The 24,709-nt window shown below is 35.9% G+C and overlaps 1 protein-coding gene across 1 annotated transcript; it reads left to right on the top strand.

Moving 5' to 3' along the window:
* The first annotated feature begins 1,394 nt into the window (after window positions 1-1,394).
* Window positions 1,395-24,232, top strand: ehd1b (EH-domain containing 1b). The gene is given in 5 exon segments (NM_001004578.1): window positions 1,395-2,026; window positions 7,591-7,688; window positions 20,691-21,103; window positions 22,271-22,435; window positions 22,932-24,232. Coding segments are annotated over 5 exon segments (1,599 nt in total). The 5' UTR covers window positions 1,395-1,625; the 3' UTR covers window positions 23,454-24,232.
* The last annotated feature ends 477 nt before the right edge of the window (window positions 24,233-24,709 follow it).

Here is a 24,709-nt window from a genome sequence, read left to right on the forward strand (position 1 = left end):
ATTATATTATATTATATTATATTATATTAAGTGAGAATGAAATTCTTTTTATGACCTTCAATTTATTAATTCATTAACAATTAAGAGACCATATTATAATGTATTGTATTATAGAATTAAATATATTTATATTTTAGAACGAAATATATTGATATCCTTCAAATCATTCATTTAATTTAGTCAATGGGTTATATTGTAATGTATTATATATTTTTTAAAATTTATATTATTGAATGAAATATTATGTCTTTGCAGTAAATTAAGGCCTTTGCATTTCAGTAATTAATTAATTTATTAATTAATTTATTTTAAACTTGTTAAAGGATGTTATTGTGTATTATATTATAATTAAAAAAACAGTTGCAGCTCTGCTGGTTGAAGTACATTTTCCTTTTTTATTGTAATAATTTGATTTGGTTCAGTTAGGAATTTCCAAAACCATCGCAGAGTCCCAGGGATCGGAGAGAGGTTAGCTTGGGCTCTCCCTGATCCTATTATATTATAATTTATAACATATACATATAACAATTTTATAACAGAAATGGGTATATTATATTATATTATATTATATTATATTATATTATATTATATTATATTATATTATATTATATTATATTATTTAAGAATACAATTTTATGAATGACTTTCAATTTATTAATTAATTAATTTAACATTTAAAGGGCTATAATGTTTTGCATTATAGATAATAATATAATATCAGATTATTATTTATAATATTGAATGAAATCACATTTCTTTGCAGAACATTCATTTATTTATGAATAAAAGCTGACATTCATTTATTTATTCATTTATTTGATATGTAATGCAGTAGTTTATGGCTTTTATTAATTTTATTCATATTTTATGTTCATTTATTCATTTAAACTGTTAAAGGGTATATTATATTATATTATATTGTAGTGTAGTGTATTATATTATATTATATTATATTATATTATATTATATTATATTATATTATATTATATTATATTATATTATATTATATTATAAATCAGTCATCTGAATGAAATTAGTTACAAGCACCACAAAGCTTTATAAATAGAGATCTAATAATAATAAAAAAAGTTTCGTAGTTAAATGAAATTATTTTTTGATACACGAATGTCGGCTGTGACATTCACACATAGAATGCATTCACACAAAATCCCAAATGGGAGGAGGGCCTTCCTTTTATTTTGGAAGTTCCCTTCGAGTTTCCGGTCCATAGTAATGTATTAAAAATGTAGTAGGGGGAGCGATCTCGTACTGTCACGCGCAGAAGTTCTCGAGCTGTGGGAGTCTCGAGAGGAGCTGTTCTTTCCGCGCGGATATTAAAGAAAACTGCAAGGTCGCAACTGACGAGTCAACTAACCTAACTTTAATTTACGAAAGTAGTTAATGTTTGCAGAAAACTAAGGAGCAACAACAATTCTCCGGGTAGCGAACAGCTGACAGCACCGACCCACCACGCTGGCAGTCCGCGGAGCCTGACCAGAACATAGGACCAGACACTGGGCCGTTAATTCATCAGAACCGTTGCCTAGAAACCAGCAAAAAAACTCGAAGACCGTCGCCAGAGGGCTTTTAGTTTAGAAAGGGGCTTATTTTCCATATTTTCCAAAATGTTCAGTTGGTCTAACAAAGATGGAAAAAAGAAAGACCCGGAGTTATTTCAAACGGTTTCGGACGGGCTAAAGAGACTGTACAGGACCAAACTTTTCCCCTTAGAGGACGCATACCGCTTTCACGACTTCCACTCTCCGGCTTTGGAAGATGCTGATTTCGATAACAAGCCCATGGTACTTTTGGTGGGCCAGTACTCTACGGGGAAAACCACTTTTATTCGGCATCTCATGGAGCAGGATTTTCCCGGTATGCGCATAGGCCCCGAACCGACCACCGATTCATTCATTGCGGTTATGCACGGGGAACAAGAAGGTCTCATCCCCGGCAATGCTTTAGTGGTTGACCCCAAGAAACCCTTCAGAAAACTCAACGCCTTTGGAAACGCCTTTCTGAACAGGTTAGCTAACTTAAACAGATAAACTCCCCTTTCATTAACGTTACACTTTCAGACAATTGTTTTAAAAACAAACGCCTCATCGTTTACATCGACAGCTCCGCTCTTCAGGGTGTTGTTTTCTTTATCCTTCAAGTTATCGGGGTTTGGGGTTTCATAATTCAAGCATTACCTTTGTCATAATTGAACCTTCTGAAACTAGTTATCAGTATTCAAAAGATGTTCATGTTGTGCTGAATATTGAATCTCCTGCACTTGTATCTGTATCTGTATGCAGGAGCTAGCTTGTACTTGAATTGCTAGGGTGGAGCATTGACAGCAGGGAACTGTTAAGTGGCTCACCCCCAGTGCAGTGCTTTAGGACACTGATAGATGCTTTCTCCAGAGTTCACGTCACAGTACTCTAATACAGTCAGTTATACATTTTTAACATGCACTTTGGCATTCTTTAGTAAATCAAATGTGCCTCAAGATGCAATTTTGTGTATCAGTTTATGAAGATTTATGATTTGCTTAATATGAGCCCTAAAAATCATTAACACATTCACATATGTTTTTGAGTGTAGTTGCTGCCACACCCAGAAAAAAGCCTTTAGAAAGAACATTTTCAATGTATTTGAGCTATTGAAATCCACGTTTGGTGTATGTTAGCCTTCTTGCTCATTAGACTTTGGTTCCTCTTTCCGTGAGGAGTGTCAGCTGACGCTGGTTTTGACAGCTGCTGAGGCCTTTAGGGGTCTTTTTTAACATGCTCTTGGGGAATGGGGGCCTCCATAAGGAATGACATGCGGCGAAATGAGTTTGCTTTTACAATGAGCTCAACCACAGTTGTCCATTCAACATGTGCTACATACCTTTTCACCGTTGTGCATTTCAGACCTTGTAGATTTCGAAAGGGTGGGTGTGTCGCACTAGTTCTACACTTTTACTTTGACTTGTGCTTGTTGTAGAAATCAGGATAGTTTTTCAAAATGGCCCCCCTCAATATGAACCCCATGCTGGTTAATGCTTGAATGAGAGAGATCATATTTACAACCCAACAGGCCTAGGCTGGTAGAATGCAGCGGATCATTCCATGAAAATGTCCCTTTACAGAAAACCGTGGAATGCTTTCAGTTTGTGCAATGATTAGGTTGACTAGTCACTCATGAATGGGTGGAGAAAAATAAAAAATTTCAACCCACCTTCATCCCTGAATTCACCTTGACGCCATGTGCCACTATAATGTCATATCAGGGTAGTGCCAATCAATGAAATACATTTTCCCCTATAAATGTCATATTTTTTTCTGTATTTTTTTCACTAATTTACTTTTTCTGGATTCAGTTTTTTCCAGTCTCACATGAAGTTTGTGTTCATCTAATATAGAGAAAGGCTGCCAAGAGGTGAAAAAGGACAAACTAAGTCACACAACAGATAATCCGAGGAACTGACTCAGCAATTTCAGAGCGTTAACTCTCAAAGTGTCCCTAGTTTGCAAATCTCTGACCCCTGCTTCCTTTATATTATGCTGTTTATTGCTTGTCGAGCATATTAAAATCTCCCTCCCAGCATTTTCACTTTGACCTTGTTGGAATGGTTCAAAGGTGGACTGAAGGTCACTGGAGAGGTATGATGGGTCGCTTTTGCCTTATGACCACTGCTGTAGACTTTTACTACACATTAACCCTGTTCAAGTAGTTCAGTAATACACAGATACCCACCTTTGTGCTGTAATCCCCATCCTCCCTGTGTAACTTGAGTAGTCACTTTCTCCTGTGCAGCTGCATTGATCCTTTTCCATAAGCTCTGGTCTGTATTGAAGCATAGCTGGCTGTAGATTCTCACCCCTATAGTGTTTGACAGAAAGTTGTCCAAAGAGATTATATCAGATTTCTAAACATAACAGTAATAATAACTCATTTCTAATAACTGATTTATTTTGTCTTTGCCATGATAACAATAAATAATATTGTACTAGGTATTTTTCAAGACACTTATATACAGCTTAAAGTAACATTTAAAGGTTTAACTTGGTAAATTAGGTTAACTAGGCTGGTTAGGGTAATTAGGCAAGGTTTTGTATAAAGATGGTTTGTTCTGTAGACTATCGAAAAAGTATATAGCTTAAAGGGGCTAATAATATTGACTTTAAAATGGTTTTAAAAGAAATGGAAAAACTGCTGAAATAAAACATATAAGACTTTTTCCAGTAGAAAAAAAATGATCAGACATACTGTGAACATTTCCTCGCTCTATTAAACATTGTTTGGGAATATTTGAAAAAGAAAAAAAAATCAAATGGGGCTAATAATTCAGTTCAACTGTTTATGGTGTTTTTAAAACCTCTACAAGACTACTGAAGATGAATCTACAGTTATCACAGATATTGTTGGTGTAGCTCTGTGGTGTTTTGCAACATACTTCGTTAAAGCTGGATATCTTGCAAAACAGGTTTCTTCTGATTTATATCTTGGTGTTGATTTATATATTTGTCAGCTGGGTGTCTACATTTTCTGTACACATGAGGAGAAAACATTTTTAGTGGTGTATATTTGAGACAAAGTCCTGGAAAGCAAATATTTCTGCTACACAAGGAAGCGAGCCAGAGGGATACCTCTTACTAAAATGACATCAGTAGCAGGATAATTAAATCTATCAAGTTGTTTCTGCCTTTACAACTGGTCATGTTTGGCACCACAGCAGTAACTACAGGCTTCCGCTGATCTCCAGTGGCATAGTAATACTGATTTATTGAGGTCACACCAGTGTGTTTGTAGATTAATTTACAATAGGTTTGAGCCAATCAGAAACAAGGACCAGAACTGTCCAATTTATAAACAGTTTTACTCTTACGTAATATTCACCTTGGTGTCAGCCTCTGCTGTCTCCTTATTTTAGTGTTAAAATTCCCATCTGGCAGCTGGACGATCCTAACCTTTAGTCACAGTTTTGTGAATGACGTATGTGAGCAATTCCAGCATTATGAATGTGACATTTGCAGTAAAAATTTTAAACATAAGTTCACATAAAAAAAGTATATGTTAACAATATATAAAAAGATCTGTTTATATTTTCCAAAATAACTGACCACAGAGTTATGGGATCAGAAAACCATCAATCTGTAAACATGTTTTGTACTTTAAATGAGAAAAATAAACGTGTTAAGGATGTGACCAAAAAAGTGTAAGTTTACAGAACAAAAAATGATTGATTTTATTTTATTTATTATTTTTGCATTTTTGAGGAAAAAAAGTGTCGTTATAGATTTTACATCTCTCCATTATGGATGTGATCGATGTTAAATTGCACTTGTATGACTTTGGTAACTCAAATATAATCGTTTGAAATCATTTACAGAGACATTTTTGAGTATTTCTAACTTGGAAACGGTTTCCATATTTTGGTTTTTCATGGCATGGAATTGCTGGTACATTAGCTTTTCATTGGTGTTCAGGGTTTCTACTGCTTATTTTTGTCTAAACCATCTTTGATAATGCTAAAAGTAACTTTATTTACTTTATATAAAACAATTAAAAAAACTTATTAGGGCTAGGCGATAATCAAAAAGTAATCGAAATCGTCATTCAGAACCTATAATCAATCAAAATTTTCCAGGTCAATTTTTTCAATTACTTTTCCCACTTTCCAAGTGGAGCCACGTTACCCCACTCTGTTAAGGCTGATTTATACTTCTGCGTCAAACGCACGGGTATGGTCCGACACAGCCTTCGTTAAAATGTAACTACACGTCGTACGTTTGCACTACATTGATGATGATTGGAAGCTGTGCTAGAGATGCCTTGAGATGGCATATTTTCTATTACATTAAAATTATTATTCACATTAAAATATTGTTCACAGAAGCACATGCAATTTTTTATATTTATTACAGGATATACAAGTTATTTTATTTAGAAGAGATGCTACTTATTATTTTCTACTTTTAATATGAAAAACATTAAAAATAATTTATATTGTTTTAAAAAGTACAAGTTATTTGTTTTCACTTTTTTTTTATAAGAAAAAAGTAACTGTTGGTTTTAGTGTTTGAATTTCAGTTATTCAATGTTGATGTTCAATAAATAATCATAGATGTTAACCACATAGCAAAATTTCTCTGGCCCAGCTTTTCCCCACCCAGTCAAGGGTTGCTTGGCCCACATGCCGCCTTGAATTACGGTACATGACTGGACTAAGTCTAGCTTCCAGACAAGGGCCAAACATGGACCATATCTGGGTGAAGTCTCAACCAAATGAATTGCTTATAACTGGGCCAGATAGGTTGGTTTGTCATGATTGCAATAAAACTGATAAACCAATGAAGCATTGTGCTTTAGGGAACAACCTGATTGGTAGATTTTTTTTTCTTTACTCAAAAATAATTTTAATGTATTTTAAATATGGGTCAAGACAGGCAGAACTGATGTGGCCCACATATCAATTTTTAATATCTGGAACAAATACTACAATTTAAATCTGGCTTAAATCTTGTGTACTACTTCAAAGACGGTGCCACCTCTGCCAAACCCAGGTCATGTTTGACCCACATGCTGTATGCCAGTGCCGGATAAATGCCTGCTGTGCCAGCTTCATTCCAAATCTGGGCCAAAATTCGTTGCTACCTGGGTAGATGGTGTGTGTTTCCTTCAATTATTTTAAAATCAAGTAATGCACCCTTCATTCAGAAATCGCTCACTTGTAATATGTGAGCATATTTACTGTACCGTACAGTGAACTATGAGGGCAAAAAAAATAAATAAATAAATACAACAATCGTTCTTTAATCATAATCGAGTTAAAATGTTCAATTAATGGAGATTTAGATGTTAGGCCAAATCGCCCAGTCCAAACATTTCTAAATGTTTTACATATGATTATGATTAATTAATTGCTTCCTCTCTGAACAAAAGTATTAATTTAGTAAAAATCTTACTGAGTTCAAAATTTTGAACAGTTCTCTATAAATGTGCATTGTTTGTTCAGGAAGTGAGGGAATTTTAACTTCTGCAAGTTGTCAGAAGCACTGACGCCAGACTTCAAAAACAAGATATATAACAGATATATTGTATCCATTTTAGCTTTGTACATTTTGCACTTTAAAAACATCAGACAAAATGACACAAACTGTCTTTGTCGACTAGCAGCTCAATAACTTGAGGAATGTATGCAGAAGAAGAAAATATGGAATAATTGGCAGGAGTAAAGGTAGCAGCGTGGAGAGAATAACTGATGGCACTGTTTCTGGAAAAAATAAAGGGTGGGGTGCAAGTAAATACACATCGGGGGACACACTGGTAGAGGGTTTGAGGTTAAAGCAGTTTATTTATGACTAAAATGTGCTGGTATGTTAAAGACATGGAAATGATAGCATACTGCTTGGCACATAAATGAAGAACACACAGAAAGATAAACTGCAAGCATTTGGTAATGGAAAAGCTGAGTTAAGAGCTGGAATGATAAGACTTGGCAAGAGAAGAGGGAATTCCGTCCAATCAGTCATGTCGCAGTAAAAACATTACTGCAAGATGACTAGGCCTGATGGTGAAATGTCTGTTTCATTTTCAAGATTATTTTTTTTTCCTCAGGTTCATATGTGCTCAGATGCCAAACCCAGTGCTGGACAGCATCAGCATCATAGACACTCCTGGAATTCTGTCCGGAGAGAAACAACGGATCAGCAGAGGTCAGTTCCAACCCCCCGCTCCCCAATTTCCTTTTTCTATATTTGTCATCTCTACTTCTTTTACCGTCCCCTGTCTTTCCTTCCCGGATTTACCACAACTTAATACTCCTTGTCCTATTAATACGAGTGCAATTTGCATAGAAAGCTATGAGTATAACAATTTCCCCATGCAAAGGAAAGAAGGCTAATTCAGTTAGCTTCTGCATTTTGGGAGTGTTAAGAGGGAAGTATTTTTAGTTCTCCTGTTTACATTAGAGCACAATTAACGCATGCTTCTTCCATAGGCTTATTTTCCTGTAGGAAGGAGAGGAAGTTGAAAACCTAATTAATCTGTGGTGGCAATGTGGACTGTCCATTTCATGAACAATATGATTTGGCCATACAGTATTTAAGCCTCAGTGCAAACTAAAATGCTGCAAAAATGTTCAATTTTCCCAGGGGCTGTGTAGTTAACAAGTATTTGACATGAGACAGCACATGAGAATAAGGTGCAGGATTTTTTAAGCTTCCTTGGAAGTATACTTGACTAGTCAAGACTTGTTGCAAGCCTAGAAATGACAATGGAGCATGTTGGTATGTTGTTTATTCAAGAAAACTCTAAGAGAGCATTGTGTATGGAGCCAACCGGTGTCACGCTGAGGACTCTTCCTGTTCTTGTCTATCTGCCGTGGTGTGTGTGCGTGTATGTGCGGGCCTCTCCTTGCTTTTCCCTGTAAACCATGTAAATGTGATCAGAGTGTGAATGGCATCTATAGATAACAGTCTGACAAAGAGAGAGGACAGCTCAGGCCAGGAAACAGACTTTACCGCAGATCAGTGAGGGTGTGGTAAAACTTACAAATGAGTGGACCGTGTGAATGCATTAATGCTTGGACCCTATTTGAGTGAAGTCACGCTTAACAAGAGTATAGGCAGTGTTGTTGATTTAAAAACCATAAAGAGCCTTTTTTCAATCATTTAAACATAGCTGAAGTTAAAATGAATATTAGAAAAAACTCTTTATTTTAGTTAGTAGTCAAGGTAATATTTTTAGAATTTCAAACATATCTAAAAAGGGCCCATGAAATTAAAATAAATTTTTTTAGATATTAGTTTTAAGGATATGTATTAGATGGTGTGCTCCAAAACAGTGACACAATTCATGTTTAGAAAATATAAAACTGATATAAACATCAATAGCTTGTAGTTTGTCACTTCCGCCTAAATTGATCACACTTTTTTTCAGTTTCTCATCAAATCTTGACCAATCAAATACTCTCTAGTATCTGACATGTCCTGCCCCCTTTAATACACTTCTCATTTGCATTTCATTGTATGCGCTAGAGCACAGGTGTCAAACTCAGTTCCAAAAGGGCCGCAGCTCTGCACAGTTTAGTTCCAACCCTAATTAAACACACCTGATGAAACTAATTGAGTCCTTCAGGCTTGTTTGAAACCTACAGGTAAGTGTGTTGGAGCAGGGTTGGAACTAAACTCTGCAGGGCTTCGGCCCTCCAGGAATTGAGTTTGACACCCCTGCGCTAGAGCTTAACCACTCTCATTGGCAGAGCTGTGATTAAAAACCAAAATGCTATTGGCTTGTTTTGTAAAAGGGGCAGAGTTACACTGTGTCCCTCCCTCTGTTTGTTTTTTCAGTTGAAATCACGTCAAACATTGAATAAAAATGCACATTTTAAAGCACTTTACAAGACCTTTAAACAGTAAAATGAAAGCCATAAGTGTAAAAATAACACCTTATTCGTATTTCATTTTCATTATTTCATACTTTCACTTCTGCTAGGGTTACTACTGTTTATTTTATTTGATAGTAAATCTATGGTGCTATTTGTGTGCACACATCATTATTTTCTTTGAGTGTAAACTATTTCAATATCATGGTACATGAATTCTGTATAATAGTTTGCATCAATGTACAGTAGTTCAGACACAGACGTGAAGTCGAGAAGATGTCCTACATATAAAGGTTTCAGACATGAATGAATGACACTAACCAGGTGTTCTTAAACAGACTTGCATTCCATACTGTACAGCTTTATCTCACGTTGATTATTTAGGTCTGCTTTCAAATGGACCGCACCCTATGGTCTGATAAGTAACTCTTTTCCCCCCAGAGCTCGGCAGTGTCTTGCACGGGTGTAAACACATCATTAGTGTATGGGAGAAGTATTTCCATACTGATATATAGCGGTGTGAGCTTGTGTAAGATCATAGCGTGGACGATGTATTCCATGGGCTGCACATTGAACTTTCCCCAGTGATTTTTTTTTTTTCACACATGGCATGAGAGTCACGAGGGGTTTGACTTGTTAAATAAAGTATGAGAGGTAACAGCCCTTCGTCAGAGGCCAGGTTCACTGTCTCTTCTCTTTGCTGACCTTTGCCCTCTTCCTCGCTCTGAGGCAGAATGAGAGCCATAAACTTTGATAGTGATGATGATGGTGGTGGTGGTTTAAGGTGCGGTTGCTTGGAGAATACACTGATGGGTCACCTGCTAGTCATCACAATGATTCTGTTGTATTAGATGGCCATGAAATAACGGGATTTTGAAGGAAATCAGACAGCTTAGACGTCCATAATTGTTTAGGCAAATATTTGATTCACATAAATTTTTAAATGACTTATTTCAGTTCTGCATCCTAAAGTGAAAATGTGCACACGCACACTTTTGAAAGCAGTATAATTATAGAGATCCCGTAGTTGATTTAAATTACTTTTTTTTTTTATTATTCAGCAGGGGGTGTTAAATATATTCAAAGTGTGATGATAGGCCAATTAATAGTTTAAAGATTCAATTTCACTTAATATTACTATTAATATTTATACTGTTTTTCTTATTAACATTGTCATAAACAACACTGGTTTGTTTAGCACAAATAGTTTTACTATTTACCTAGGCATGGTTTGTTTTAGTTTTGGGGTTTACACCTTTAATGTGTCAGGACAGTGGAGGATTGACAGGAAATGATCAGGTGCAAAGAGAGAGAGAAACAGGACCGGCAAATAACCTCAATCTGGTAATCAAACTTAGTTTGCTGCAAGCACTGTAATGCTGTCAGCGCAGACTTGTTTTATTTAAGGGCTGCAACTAATGATTATTTTGATAATTGATTTGTTGGGTGATTCATTTTTGGAATATTCGGCTAAAAACTAAATGCTTTTTGTGGACTTTTTGCTTACTATAACTGGTTAAAACCAGAAATCAGGGTATTTTTATGTAAAAAAAAGTATATTAAAAAAAAGTTGAATGCATTAAGGGCCAAAACCTTTCCCCTTGCCCCCATATTTACGTGAAGGGGTAGGGGTGTCCCAATTCTCTTTTTAGGGCTGAAGGGATAGGCAAGATGAAACCTTAAAACTGAAACTGAGATTTTTTTATTACCACACTCGAAACCAAGGGGTAAGAAAATTTCCCTGAATACACCATCTACATCTATGGCTGCACACGGAAGTCATGAGATGCACAAATTACATTTTTTGTCAATATCATGAATTTTTTTTTACAACAAATGCATATGTTTTAACAAATTCATAACCGTGTTCGTGTTTTACCGTCATGCTTAAAAAAAAAAATGCTAAAATAAAAACCTCTAAATTTCATAGTCTATAATCCCAAATAATAACTCCTGTATAGTAGTCCTACAGCATACTTTTACATCTGACACTCGAATCCCCTGTCAGAAAAGTCTAGTGGCAGGGAATGAGCATTTTACAGGGTCTGCTATAATGTTAATGTTTTTTTTTTAGTGTGCGTTTACATAGGTGAACATCGCCTGGTTGACATAGGTGAACATGGTGACGATATCTTATTGCCACAATATATCGTTATGATAACATAATATATGCCTTCAGTGATTTCCTGAAGATGAATGCCAAAAAATAACACAACTGGAATAACTACAGCAGTCGCTATCGAAGTAAGAGCTCGCCAAGACATTAATGATGTGTGCAGGTGTTGTAGTTGTGTCCCATTTCTTAGGGGTAAATTTGTAGCCCTTTCCCTTCCTTTCTGTTTCAAGGGGAAAGGGTAGGGCTACAAAAATTGGGATTGGCCCTAAATGAGTATTATATTTTAATAGAGCTCTTTGTTGCTTTCATCATTTACCAGCTAAAATATATTTTAAAAGTTATCCCAAAAAAAATTTTTCTCTGCATTTGTTATAACTGTGGTCTTATAGTTTTTCGCATTCAGACAAAAGCTATTACTCCAACACAACAATATACAGTGAATAGAAACATTATGATGAAATGTTTTTCACAGTAATTATTTTTATCGCACCTAGAAGCTGTTGACAAAGCTTGTGGTACTCATGGTGAGTCTTTCTTCACAAAACACATTTATTCAAAGATTCCGGTTCTATTGTGTTCAAAGCTTCCTCTTTACTAATGTAACAGTAATTGAATGCTGTTAGAGGGAAATGTGAGGAAAGCCCTGCTAGTGTCATTATCTAAACATGGAAAATGTGAGTATTTGACTTTCATGTCAAGTACATAGGAAGAAAAAGAATTGAATTGGCAACATTCACACAGGGAAAGAGCTAGTCATCGCCGGGTCATGGATCACAGTGTGTGCCTGTAGCCGGTTACAGAGTGCTGAGTTCAAGTGGATGGCATGTGTGTGAAAACCCCAACAGCAATATGTTTGGGAGGAAATCTGGAGCAGACTAAGAGTAATGTGACTGAGATTGGTTATGTAACAGATCTGAAAAAACATAGATATTCAGGCAGGAATGACAAGTATTTGTACATCTAGCCACAGTCATGGCATGCTGTTGGGAAGTGGATAAATGTGCTTGTTATTTTAATTCAGTCCCTTTCTCTGGCTGTTTTTTTTTACTTTTTATCATTCTCTCTTTCTTGTATCATCTCTTTGTACTTCATTCTTCACAACGATGTGGTCTCTCTTTCCTTCTCCATATTATGGTTTTGATGGACTCCTGATGTGACTTCATAACAGATCAGTGAATAAGCGAGGAGTGCTACCAAATAACAGTTTGCCGAAGTGACTCATTGTGTTTTCTTTATAATGGTTTTGATAAAATGCCACTTTTAAGCTACATACACTTTTATAGGCTCTTTTTTGTCTTTTTAAAAATGTCATGCATGCAGCTTGTGAGGTCAGTTAATAATCTTCTGTGGTCTGCTGACTTTCGTTTCTCATCCCACTGACCTCAGTTGGGCTTTGACAGCTTTTGAAGACAAGGCAGTTCAGAATGATTGCTGCTTTAAATCAGTGTTAATTTTGAAAGCAAATTATAAATTAATTTTAGACTTAAAACTAAAATGGGATTTTAGAATAGTCATATTTTAGTCTTCTGAATCTTTTTAGTTTTAGTATAATTTTAGTTGACTAAGTTTTATAATGTTTTATTAAACTAAATCTAATCTATATTTAGTCGACTATAATATATATTGGGTTTAATTCAAGTGTAATTTAATAAAAAGATAGTATAAATTTATTTATATAAAATATTCTAACTTAAAAAAAAACTCTCATTAAGATATGAAATATAGTTTTTCCTTTAAAGACCAAAAATTTACATCATAAGTAGGCAAGTGCCTGTATAAGATTCTGACAGTATGATAACCTTGGATAAAAATATCACAGTTTTGATTACTGCTCTAAAATATATCAATTTTTAAATGTCTGGGTAAAAACACACTTTTCCCCCTTTGAACATATAATATATTTTATTTTGAGAAACATTTAAAATATTTTGGAATGGTAAACACGCCAGCAAGCGCAGGATGTCAACATGACTTCAGATTGGACGTTGCATTTTGTTTGGAATTGAAAATCGGGTTGACGTCAGAACCCAACGTCAGGCCGATGTCAGTATCCAACTTCCAACCTAAAATCAACTAAATATCAGCATCTAATGATGTTACAGCTTGACGTTGTGTGGACGTTACTATCAGATGTTGGATTTTGGTTGCCCTACCTGACAAACAAATGTCAGTATTTGATGTCAATATGATGTTGGTTTAAGATGTTGGCTCGACGTTAGATTTTTGGTCACTTTCCAACACAACTGAAATCAATCAAATATCATTCGATGCCATTATTGGACGTCAAATTAATCTCGTCCTTAGATTGTGACTACACATTGAATTTTTGTCATGATCTACATCTAACCTAACATTAGCATCTTATTGATGTTGTGTGCCCTCTGGGATGTTTGGCTAAATAGTTCAAATAAATAATTGAATCAATCATTCTGCTGTCTTCATTTGCTTCAAAAACACATATTTCTGTACAATTTTAAATCAAATCTTTGGAGAGCTTTTCTGCTGGAGATACTGTTGTCCTAAAAATATAAATAAAAAAAAATCTTACACATACTGTAGAAACGGTATAGGGGAAAATTTTGCCGTTTTTTTAAAACCTTGACTTTTCCAAACCGCGGTTTACCTTGAACACGGTTATTGTCCCATGTCTAATCATAAGTAATATGTAAAATCATTTGCCTCCAATCAATTCACCTAGAAGAACAGTAACCAATGAAAAATGCAGGATTTTATTTAGCAAACCCTTGATTTCAACATAGTAAACTAGTCTTTTTGACTACTCTTGTCGAACAGTTTCAAGCCATTAAATCTTTGAGAGGCATTAATAATAGAATTGAATAGTTAAAGATAATAGTTAATAGTTAAACTCCACTTTGCAATGGTGTTCGGCTGTATAACTGATTAAGCGGGGTAGTTACATGAGACTGGCAAATTACAATGTGTTATCTTATAAAATGTGCACTCAGTCCCATGGCTGTGTTTACTCATGGAATTAAAAAATAAACACGTTGATTCGTTGACTCTCTAATACATGCATATTATAACACCACAATGTCATTACATTCTTACAGGCGTAGGAATAATCTCATCGCTGAATGACGTACTGAATAAAGCAGTTTTTTTTGTTGTGGTTCACTCTAAGTGTGTTATGACGATCGTGGCAGATGAATTTAAGAATTACAGATTTAATAACATTTAATGTACATTCTCAATGGTCTATAGTCCGTTCTCTAAAGGTCAGCGAGAGGCTATTCTTTTATGTAGGCTTAAGCACCTTTGTGAATTTCGGGAGGATTCCCTGTCATGCTGAAGTCACTAAAGATTTGTTGTTTTATCCGATATTTCCTCCCCACATGGTTTACACGTTGTCTTTTTTGTATTGACATCAAATGTGAATCTCCTTCTTTTTCTCTCAGTTGTTGTTATTTTATTATAATTTAATATTCCTCAATCACATTTTCGTCTTGTTTTTATTGTAGTTGTTGTCTGGTTTTTGTCAGTAGAAACATGATTGTCACAAAAATGATGATTGTCAATAAAATTTACACTGCTTTAAATGAGATTGCAGAATGCACTGTTTCCAAAATGCTCCCTGTCCTTGTTTTAAACTGTCGTGTTCCACAGGGCTCTATTCTAGTACCTCTCCTGTTTACTGTAAACAGTGTCTGCATTAATTCTTCATGGCTGAATAGGTGGACTTCATCACTGATAGCATTCTGTAATGCTTTACTCAATAGACTTGGGTTGCTTATTACAGCACTCTTTTTTTTTTTACAGCAAAAATATGCTGAGACTGATAAGCATCTAGTGTCAGGGAAGTAGATTTAGTGGCTCCTCCTTTCAGAGTAAGTCTTTCATCACAATTTCATGTTGTATTCTGTGTAAAGCAAGGCCTTGCTTTATTATGATAAGTCCCTAGATGATAATTCCAATGACTTCATTCCAGTCTAATAGATAAACTGATCCCTTGGGAATGTGCTATTGTTTACAGGGATCATTATAGCAGGATTCTCCAATCTTCCCCTCCCTGTGCTTTCCAGGAATTTGTGAAGGTGCCGCATTTACATGTCCTGGTACTGGAAAGGAATCATTTCCTTTCAAGCACAGATAAATACTTATGCCTTTTCCAAGCCTCTTCCCGTAACCCTCACAGTTATGCTGCTTGTACATAAAAGAATAGTTTATTACTATGAAATGAACAGTTTAGTTCAGGCAGAATAGGAAATCATGTTAACATGGAGAGATTAATGAACTTTCATCCATCAAATGCAGGTCATCATATCTACTGGATTAGGGTTGTGGAAGAAAAAGTTATCTCAAAGAGAAGTGTCTGGTTAATAGTTAACTGAAATGATGGCACCACTGGTGCAGTTTTTCAATCAACTCTACATTCTGTATGTATAACCAGTCCAGCAATGAGAGACTTTTGAAGGCTATTTTCTATTTTCTTTCATTACTATTAATTCATTCATTAATTTTCCTTCAGCTTAGTCCTTTTGTTCATCAGGGGTTGCCACAGCGGAATGAACCACCAACTTATCCAGCATATGTTTTACACTGAGGATGCCCTTTCAGCTGCAACCCAGTACTGGGAAACGTTCATACTCTCATTCACACACACATTATGGCCAATTTAGTTTATTCAGTTCACCTATAGTGCATGCCTTTAGACTTGTGGGGGAAACCAGAGCCACGTGAACATGGGGAGAACATGCAGAAATGCCAACTGACTCAGCCGGGGCTCGAACCAGTGACCTTCTTGCTATGAGGTGAAAGTGCTAACCACTGAGCCACTGTGTCACCCCATTACTATTAATAGTTATATTTAATATATAGGAAATATCCATGATGAAGCTCCAAATTGCACAATTTCATTTAAATGTTAAATTGGCTGACATAAGCAATGCAATCATAATCATAATTATAATCATAGTTTGTCGCAATTAATCTTGTCTGAATAAGCTACACAGCCAATCATTGCTAAGCAACATCCACAACTGAAATGGCTGCTGCATAATTCATATGTTATGAGAAAGCCTTTTTGAAGAGATGCTGCAGGACAAGAATTTCTGTTCCTATGAGAACTAAAACCTCTATGTATTAATTAGCATTAAGCAGGTCACACACCGGATGCGCTGCTCGGCGCAGCGACACGTCGCGTACAACAGTTGAAAGTATCACGCAGACAAGCACATTCGCATGATATTTAGAATGAAACTATTCAGTTGGAGCTTTGTGGCGCGACAGAAATATAAACTGTGTCCTGGGTCGTGGATGGGCACCGCGGACAGTCGCCAACTTGCGACGCGGGTGTGTGTACCTTGATTAAAACCTATGTTTAGAATTCTAAAATGCTTGGCACTGCGTGTTGCCGAGTGGCGCCTCTAGTGTGAGACCTTCTTTAGATTATACAGCGGGGTATATAAGTACTGAACACATCATGTTTTTTTCCTGGGAATAATATTTCTAAAGGAGCTGTTGACATGGAATTGAACCAGATTTTGGTAAAAACCCAAACAATACAAATATAAAAATAAAACAAAGCAAAATAAATAGTTTAAAAACGATGAAATGAAACAAGGATAAAATACTGTACTACTGATATGTGTTTAATACTTTATATAAAAGGCTTTTTTGGCGATGGCAGGTCACATGAATTGCTCAGGTGTGATTTTATTATTATTATTATTTTTTTTTAATAATTTTTTTTTTTTGTGTACAAATTTTTATGGTTCTGTGGGTTTCGTCTACCAAATCTGATGTTTAATTTGTATTTTTTATTCGATTCAAGTCAGGTGATTGGCTGGGCCATTCTACAGCTTAAATTTCTTTCTCCAAAGCATTACAGAGTTTCCTTGGCAGTTATCCTGCTAATGTAGATGTTGGACTGAAGCTTCTAATATTAATTTACAATGAAGAAGGAAAGAGGGTTGCTGAAGAACTACTGAGAGATTTCGTCTGCTGTCTGGGCTTTTACTGCCTTTTTACACCTCCCTTTCGTGTGTGTTGTTCAATACTTTTTTTCCTTGAGTCATTAAATATTATTACGCAAAACTTCATTCATAAACTAATTAGATTTGTTTTCTTTGCATATATGGATTTCTTTGGTTGTGACCAACATCCGGGAAAAATTTCAATTCAACGGCACCTTTAGAAATATGTTTTCTGAGAAAAATGTGTGGTGACTTGTTCAAAACTTATTTTCCCCGCTGTATATTGCTTCTTGGGTCTTGAGGTACAAATTCCACTGTGTTGAGTTGAACCTTTATCAAGAGCTTGTTGCATTTACACATGCTTTAGTTTGCCATAATGTGTTTCATGTTTTTTTTATTCAAGCAAATAGATTGTGTCAGTTTCTGGATTAGATTTTAGCAGGGTGGAGGCAATAAAGCTAAGCCTTTGTTCTAAATCACAGCTCTTCATGCTGAGGCAATTAAACCTTTTTTTTTTTTTTCAGACATTTTGTCTAACCTTAAGAACAGCATCAGTGTAAATGTCTATTTATAGTGGCTGGTGGGATCTTTGTGTTGGTTGTAAACTTTAAGTTCCTGCCTTGTATTTACAGTAATCTTTACAAAACTAGCACCTGTGTAGACCACCGGTGTGTCTTCCTGTTTTCAATTAGATGTATTATTTTTTAGTCATCTTTTCTACATATTGACATTCATCTATCTTTGCATTTGTTTAATTCATTTAATGTCTGTAACTGCAAGTTATTTAATAAATGCAGCATTTGTACGCCCACTTGTACCAATTTTAGAGCAGGAACAAACACTATTACAAAGACATGCTTATATAAATAAGGATATCCCATGGTCTACACAAGGATATGTTTTTTGGAAAGTATTAGAAAGAAATTTTGAAAAACTATACTATTAGCAAAAAAAACTTAAAATACATGTACTTTCAGTATGAGCTGTCTCAGCTGTCACATTCTTTACCGTCTTAATGTGTATCTATACACAATCAACTTCTCAGTGTCTGCCCTTAATGTAGCTGAGACAACTTTACCATTCACAGCTAAATAAAAATGAATCTTATTTAAAAAGAATTAAAGGTGCTGTATGTAAGTTTTTGACTCTTCTAAAGCATAAAAATATCATAATATGTTTGCAGATATTTAAGAAACAGGCTAAGTGACTGTTCTTGTTTATCTGAAAGACAATGCTGATGTCAGATATTCTGCTTTAAAAGTGGGTTTTCTGGCCGGATCGCTGTCTTTGTTTTGTTTTTTAACCTGCCTAATTCCAGTTAGGCCAATTAAATTTCAGCATCCCGGGTTGCTTTGCAATAAAAGTTAATTCTTAAAGCGCTTTACACCAAAGAAAGATACAGATATAAAACAGTTTAGAATAACAGTAAAAATAAATAATTCCGCCTTAAATTCATTCATTCGTTCATTCATTCAGAAAGGCTATCAAAGCATGCATCTGAAATGCGACCTCCAGTGGACAGTAGCAGACTCCAAAATGAGATGCAGATTCAAAGTTCCACATGAGGTGATTTATTAGTTGGCAACTAATATAAATATTACAAATGTAAAACATTAGGTGAGTAGGTTACATTGCAGTTGTGTGTCCTAACAACACGCTACGTGATGAGATTTGCAGTGATAAGCAGTTTGGGTGTTTGCACCTAACGAAACATGACAGAAATTGAAATACAGTCACACAAAGTCACATTGGTAGCATTTAACACTGAAGAAAGCACATGAGGTGTATCTGAGGTGATCATTGTCAGTTTTCTGTTGTTCAGCTGCAAGAAATAGAATTTTATAATTTTCTAATATATCAATTCGATGTGTTGGTTGGCTCAAAAACTGCTTTTAATATGGAAAATATTTCCTCTATTGTGTGCCGTTGCTTTTGTTTAGAAGACAACTTAAATCAGACTCCTCAATCTTGCAACCTGCACTTGTGTTTGTTTTGATCCAGGAATGTAATACCCATTTCAACCACTAGGTGTAAAACATTACACACTGCACTTTTAATGGTTTTGATTTGATTTCAAAATTTAGAAGAACACATTAAATTGATTCCTTGGGTTTTTATAATAATACTTTTTTTTTCACCATATTACATTCGATTTAGTTTTGACGTTAAACGATTAATGAAAATATGAAGAATTATATTCAATGCAATATTTACTGCATTATATATTGTAATGGTTTGCTTCATTGATATAGTGATGGACTGCAGTAGAATAAGGAGAGCACTGAAACTGTGAAGTCACGCCCATGTTGGATGGATTCAAGTCCAGATTTCACATCCTGCTGACGTTGACACAACTGCTGCGAGCTGGGACGCAGTCCTTCCTGTCTTCCACACACTCGCTACACAATCCAAACACAAATTGGTAACTTCTGTCTAAGCAAGCAAGAGAGTTGGGCAGGAAATCCTGACATTAGCATGTGTGCTATTGCATACAAAGAAATCTCTGAAGATGAAACCTTTGCCCTCACCATCTCATAAGTAGCTTTAGGAGTCTAGCAATATTTCAGCTGGCCTTTGTAATAAATGTGCATGCAGCTTGTGCTTTTTTGCTTTGTGAAGACATCAAAATGCTTACGAAAAAAACCCCCAGAATATTTTATGGTGCACACAGATTTTTTTCATTACCACACATTCATTTCATATCCCAGCATCTTAAATTTATTATTGACGTCTCCTTGGCTGCTGTCAAAACATTTCTTCCACAGATTTCCATTGTTCCCTGTGATCCCTTTAACCATTATGCATGAAAATAACCTAACATGGGAGAGGAAGGAGTGTCTGCAGGACAGTTTATTCTCTTTCCTGTTTGTCAGCATGAGTGGACGTGATGTCAGTTCGGCCTCTTCATCAGATTTTTTCTTTCCCTCACTCATGCTAAAGAGTTGTACTCCACCCTCTTTAGCCAATAGGGTCAAGCAAAATGACTTGTTCTGTTGTGTGTATATTTTTGTTTGTGTATTTGTGCTTGTTTGTGTCAGTTTTGTGGATAGATGTGGGCAAGATCAGGAAGTTCTAGGGTTAAATATCTGCTGCCTGATGTACTGACCTTTATTTGGGTGAAAAGAGAAGTATTGGGTTGTGCTTTATTAATGAGGCTCACATGCAGAAACAAGTTCCCTCTCCATCAGTTAAAGTGAACAACTGTTTATAAGGTTGAGAAAACTTTAGTTTAGTGTAGTTAAACCTGTCTTGTTTAAAAATCCTTTTTTCTCCTCTTTTTCAGGTTATGATTTTGCTGCGGTGCTTGAATGGTTTGCCGAACGGGTGGACCGAATCATTCTTCTCTTTGACGCACACAAGTTGGACATCTCGGATGAGTTCTCCGAGGTGATCCGAGCTCTGAAAAACCATGAGGACAAAATGCGGGTGGTGCTTAATAAAGCTGATCAGATCGGGACCCAGCAGCTTATGAGGGTGTATGGCGCCCTCATGTGGTCACTTGGGAAAATTGTCAACACTCCAGAGGTCATACGTGTGTATATTGGCTCTTTCTGGGCTCAGCCGCTCCTGGTTGCAGATAACAGGAAATTGTTTGAGGCAGAGGAACAAGACCTTTTCCGTGACATCCAGGGACTTCCACGTAATGCAGCACTGCGCAAACTGAATGACCTTATCAAACGGGCCCGTCTAGCCAAAGTAAGCTATGTAGCTGTTTGTAGTTTGTTATATTTTAGAGGGTGCCTTTTTGATTCTGATTTTCAATTACAGGTATTTAAAAGTTTTTTGATTAGATTAGTACCTTGGTTTATGCTGCCCTCCTGTGATCGCATAAAAAATTGCAGTCCTGTCAATCTTTATTAACAATTGTTGGCTTTTTATGCTCTGAACTTCCAAAATAAATGTTCTTTTGAACTTTTTATTCATAAAGTTATCTTTAAAAATGAATTACTGTTTTCAATACTGATGATAAGAAGAAATTATCAGCGTATAATATGATTCCTATTTACTTTAGTTTTCAGTTTTGCCATCGCAGGAATTAATTGCATTTCCAAATGTAATAAAATAGGAAGCAGCTATTATAATACCAGTCATAATAATAATAATAATAATTAAAATAGTTAGAATAATTATAATTATAAAATCGCTTTGAATGTCTAGAAAATCGCTTTACACATTTTTTGGGGGGGGATCTCGTCATCCACCACCAGTGTGCAGCATCCACCTGGATGACGTGACTGCAGCCATATTGCGCCAGACTGTGCACCACACACCAGCTGATTGGTGGAGAGGAGACAGTAATAAAGCCAATTATGATATGAGGATGATTAGGAGATCATGATGGACAAAGGCCAGTGAACAAATTTTGGCCAAGACACCTGGGTTAAACCCCTACTTTTTTTTTGAAGGATATCCTGGGATTTTTAAAGACAATAGACCTCTATTGTCATATCTGAAAGATGTCGCTCACTGAGCAGTATGGAGTCCCTATCAATATACTGGGGCATTAGGACTCGCACAAGACTGCAGGTTGAGCACCTTTTGCTGGTCTCACTAGCACCATTTTTGGCAGCAACCTAGCTTTCCCATGTGGTCTCTCATCCAGGTGCTGACCTGGCACAGCCCCACTTGGCTTCATTGGGTGACCATTCGAGAGTTGCAGAGATAATAATCATATAATATAGAGTCATATAATAATAATAACAATAATAATAAGATACGTTTTTGCAGCCATGACAAGATGACAGACTTCTAAAAACATCTTGTAACATGTTTTTGTATGGTACTCTTTATATAACTGTATGCATGTCCAGATTGCTTACATTTTAAGTATTATGTTATGACAATCTTTTTGTCTCATTCTAGGTTCAAGCGTACATCATCAGCTCTTTGAAGAAAGAAATGCCAAATGTGTTTGGAAAAGAGAACAAGAAAAAGGAGCTCATTGCTAACCTGGGTGAAATCTATGCAAAGATTGAAAAAGAACATCAGATCTCCCCTGGTGATTTTCCTAAACTCAGTAAAATGCAGGTAAGTTTCCAAAAATCATTCCACAAGCGGTCTGCATGATCTTAACAAGTCTTAAATGTCTTAAATTTAAAAAAGAATGTTAAGCCCTAAAAAGTCTTAAATTCACTGCCTTAATTTTCCTATGTCCATGGAAAGCTACCCAACTGTACTGACACCCAATCACCAATAATCAATCTTAAAACTTTTTTCGTTTAGATTTATTTTTTATTGCAAAAATATACAATTCACAACAGCTGTTAGATATTTTACAGCAAATTCTCTAAATAAATTCCCTAATCAGGCAAAGAAAACTAAAGCAACACCTTCCTCTACCTGATCGTCCTTTAATATAAAGACTATTTACAGAAGTAACTGGGCCATTAGAAAAATTCTTAGTGTTTAGCCCTGTATAAGTCTAAAATTTTAATCGTATTGGTCTTGAAACGATCTTAAAAAGTCTTAAATTTGACTTGAAGAAACATGCTTCTTTGTGAGACATCACTGTTTTCATTTTTAGGAAGTCCTCGCTGGACAGGACTTCACTAAGTTTCAAGGATTGAAGCCCAAGCTTCTGGAATCAGTGGAAGACATGCTGGCCAACGACATTGCCAAACTCATGACCCTCGTCCGGCAGGAGGAGGCCTCCATGCCAAGCCAGGCTGTCCAAGGTGGAGCCTTTGAAGGCACCATGAATGGCCCCTTCGGGCACGGCTACGGAGAAGGTGCCGGTGAAGGCATTGATGAGCTGGAGTGGGTAGTGGCCAAAGACAAACCGACATACGATGAGATCTTCTACACTTTGTCACCTGTCAATGGGAAGGTGTCTGGTGCCATGGCCAAGAAGGAGATGGTTAAGTCCAAGCTGCCCAATAATGTTCTAGGAAAGATCTGGAAGCTCGCTGACGTGGATAAGGATGGATACCTGGATGACGAGGAGTTCGCCCTGGCCAACCACCTCATCAAGGTTAAACTGGAAGGTCACGAGTTGCCAGCTGATCTTCCAGATCACCTTGTGCCACCTTCAAAACGAGAACAGTAAACCATTTGGGAAAATAAATGTTATTATTGAGCCAAACTGTGTAGAGGTTATGATATGGGTGGAAGGGGGAATTTAGAAATATGAAAATATATCAACAGAATTTATGATATAATAAAACAGTATGCATTAGCTGCGGAAAAAGAGCCAGAATTGCTTTTAACTTATCCAACACTATAGTTCTCACTCTTATTTTCTTCTTTGTTTTTGTTAGAATGTTAGTAAGCATCCTGATCAAAACTAATAAATATTAATTGCTATTGTATTTCTCTGAAGCTAGATGCAGCCAAACTTTAAGCACGTACGATGGTATACTGGCAGGGAGATGATAGTCCATTATGACCAAACAGGCTGTTTTCGAAAACTCTTGGAGGTATTTAATTGTTTGAAAGCTTTACATTGATGCTGCTTTGTACTTAAGGTCTTGCTGGGAGAAATAGTTGTGCTTCATTCTTAAACTCTACTAACTCTTCTAATGGGTTTAGATTGTCAAGAGTTTAACTTTCAGGTAAACCAGATAAACTAGATCACACATGCTGCCTTCTTTTGGTGTTTCTTCACTATTTTTAAAGAACTCAAGGCTTTGAACTGTTCTAACAAAACATTCAGCAGCCAGAGACTCAAAATCTAGGATCTGTCAGTGGTTCACACTGGCTTCTATATCTGTTTTTGAGTCCCTAACCTGCTAAAGTAGCAAAAGCTTTATATACTTCCTTTATAAAAACAAAAACTGTTCATATGTAAATTTCTTTGGTCTAGTTTGCAATAAAAAACTACCAAAAACTACTAGCCTTTTCCTCTTATTTTTCTATGCAGTAAATTTTAGGCAGAATTATTAGCTGCTGGTTTATTCCCAAGCTTTTGAATTTATTTTTTTATGTATGCGAAATGACCTATATTAAGCACTGAAATTGTGTAAGATGTAGCAGATGTCCTCACAGCGGGACATTGAAATCCGTATTTCTGTAAAACATTTAACTAGATAGGGAATTAAAATGTTGAATACTTAAGGAAACAATGTAAAATATTCTGTTAAAATACTGAGTTATTGACTTGAAAGCTTCAGTAAAATAACACAATTGTCCTCCTTACTGGCATTTAACCTTAGAAGGGTCCAGAAAAAAAAATCAGTTGGGTTCTTTGGCGTCCTGACACTAAACATTTAGACAAATTTATTCATTTTCTTTTCGGCTTAGTCCCTTTATTAATCTGGGGTCGCCACAGCTGAATGAACCGCCAACTCATCCAGCATATGTTCT

The sequence above is a fragment of the Danio rerio genome, chromosome 10 (assembly GCF_049306965.1).
Source record: "Danio rerio strain Tuebingen ecotype United States chromosome 10, GRCz12tu, whole genome shotgun sequence".
Classification (NCBI taxonomy): Eukaryota; Metazoa; Chordata; class Actinopteri; order Cypriniformes; family Danionidae; genus Danio; species Danio rerio.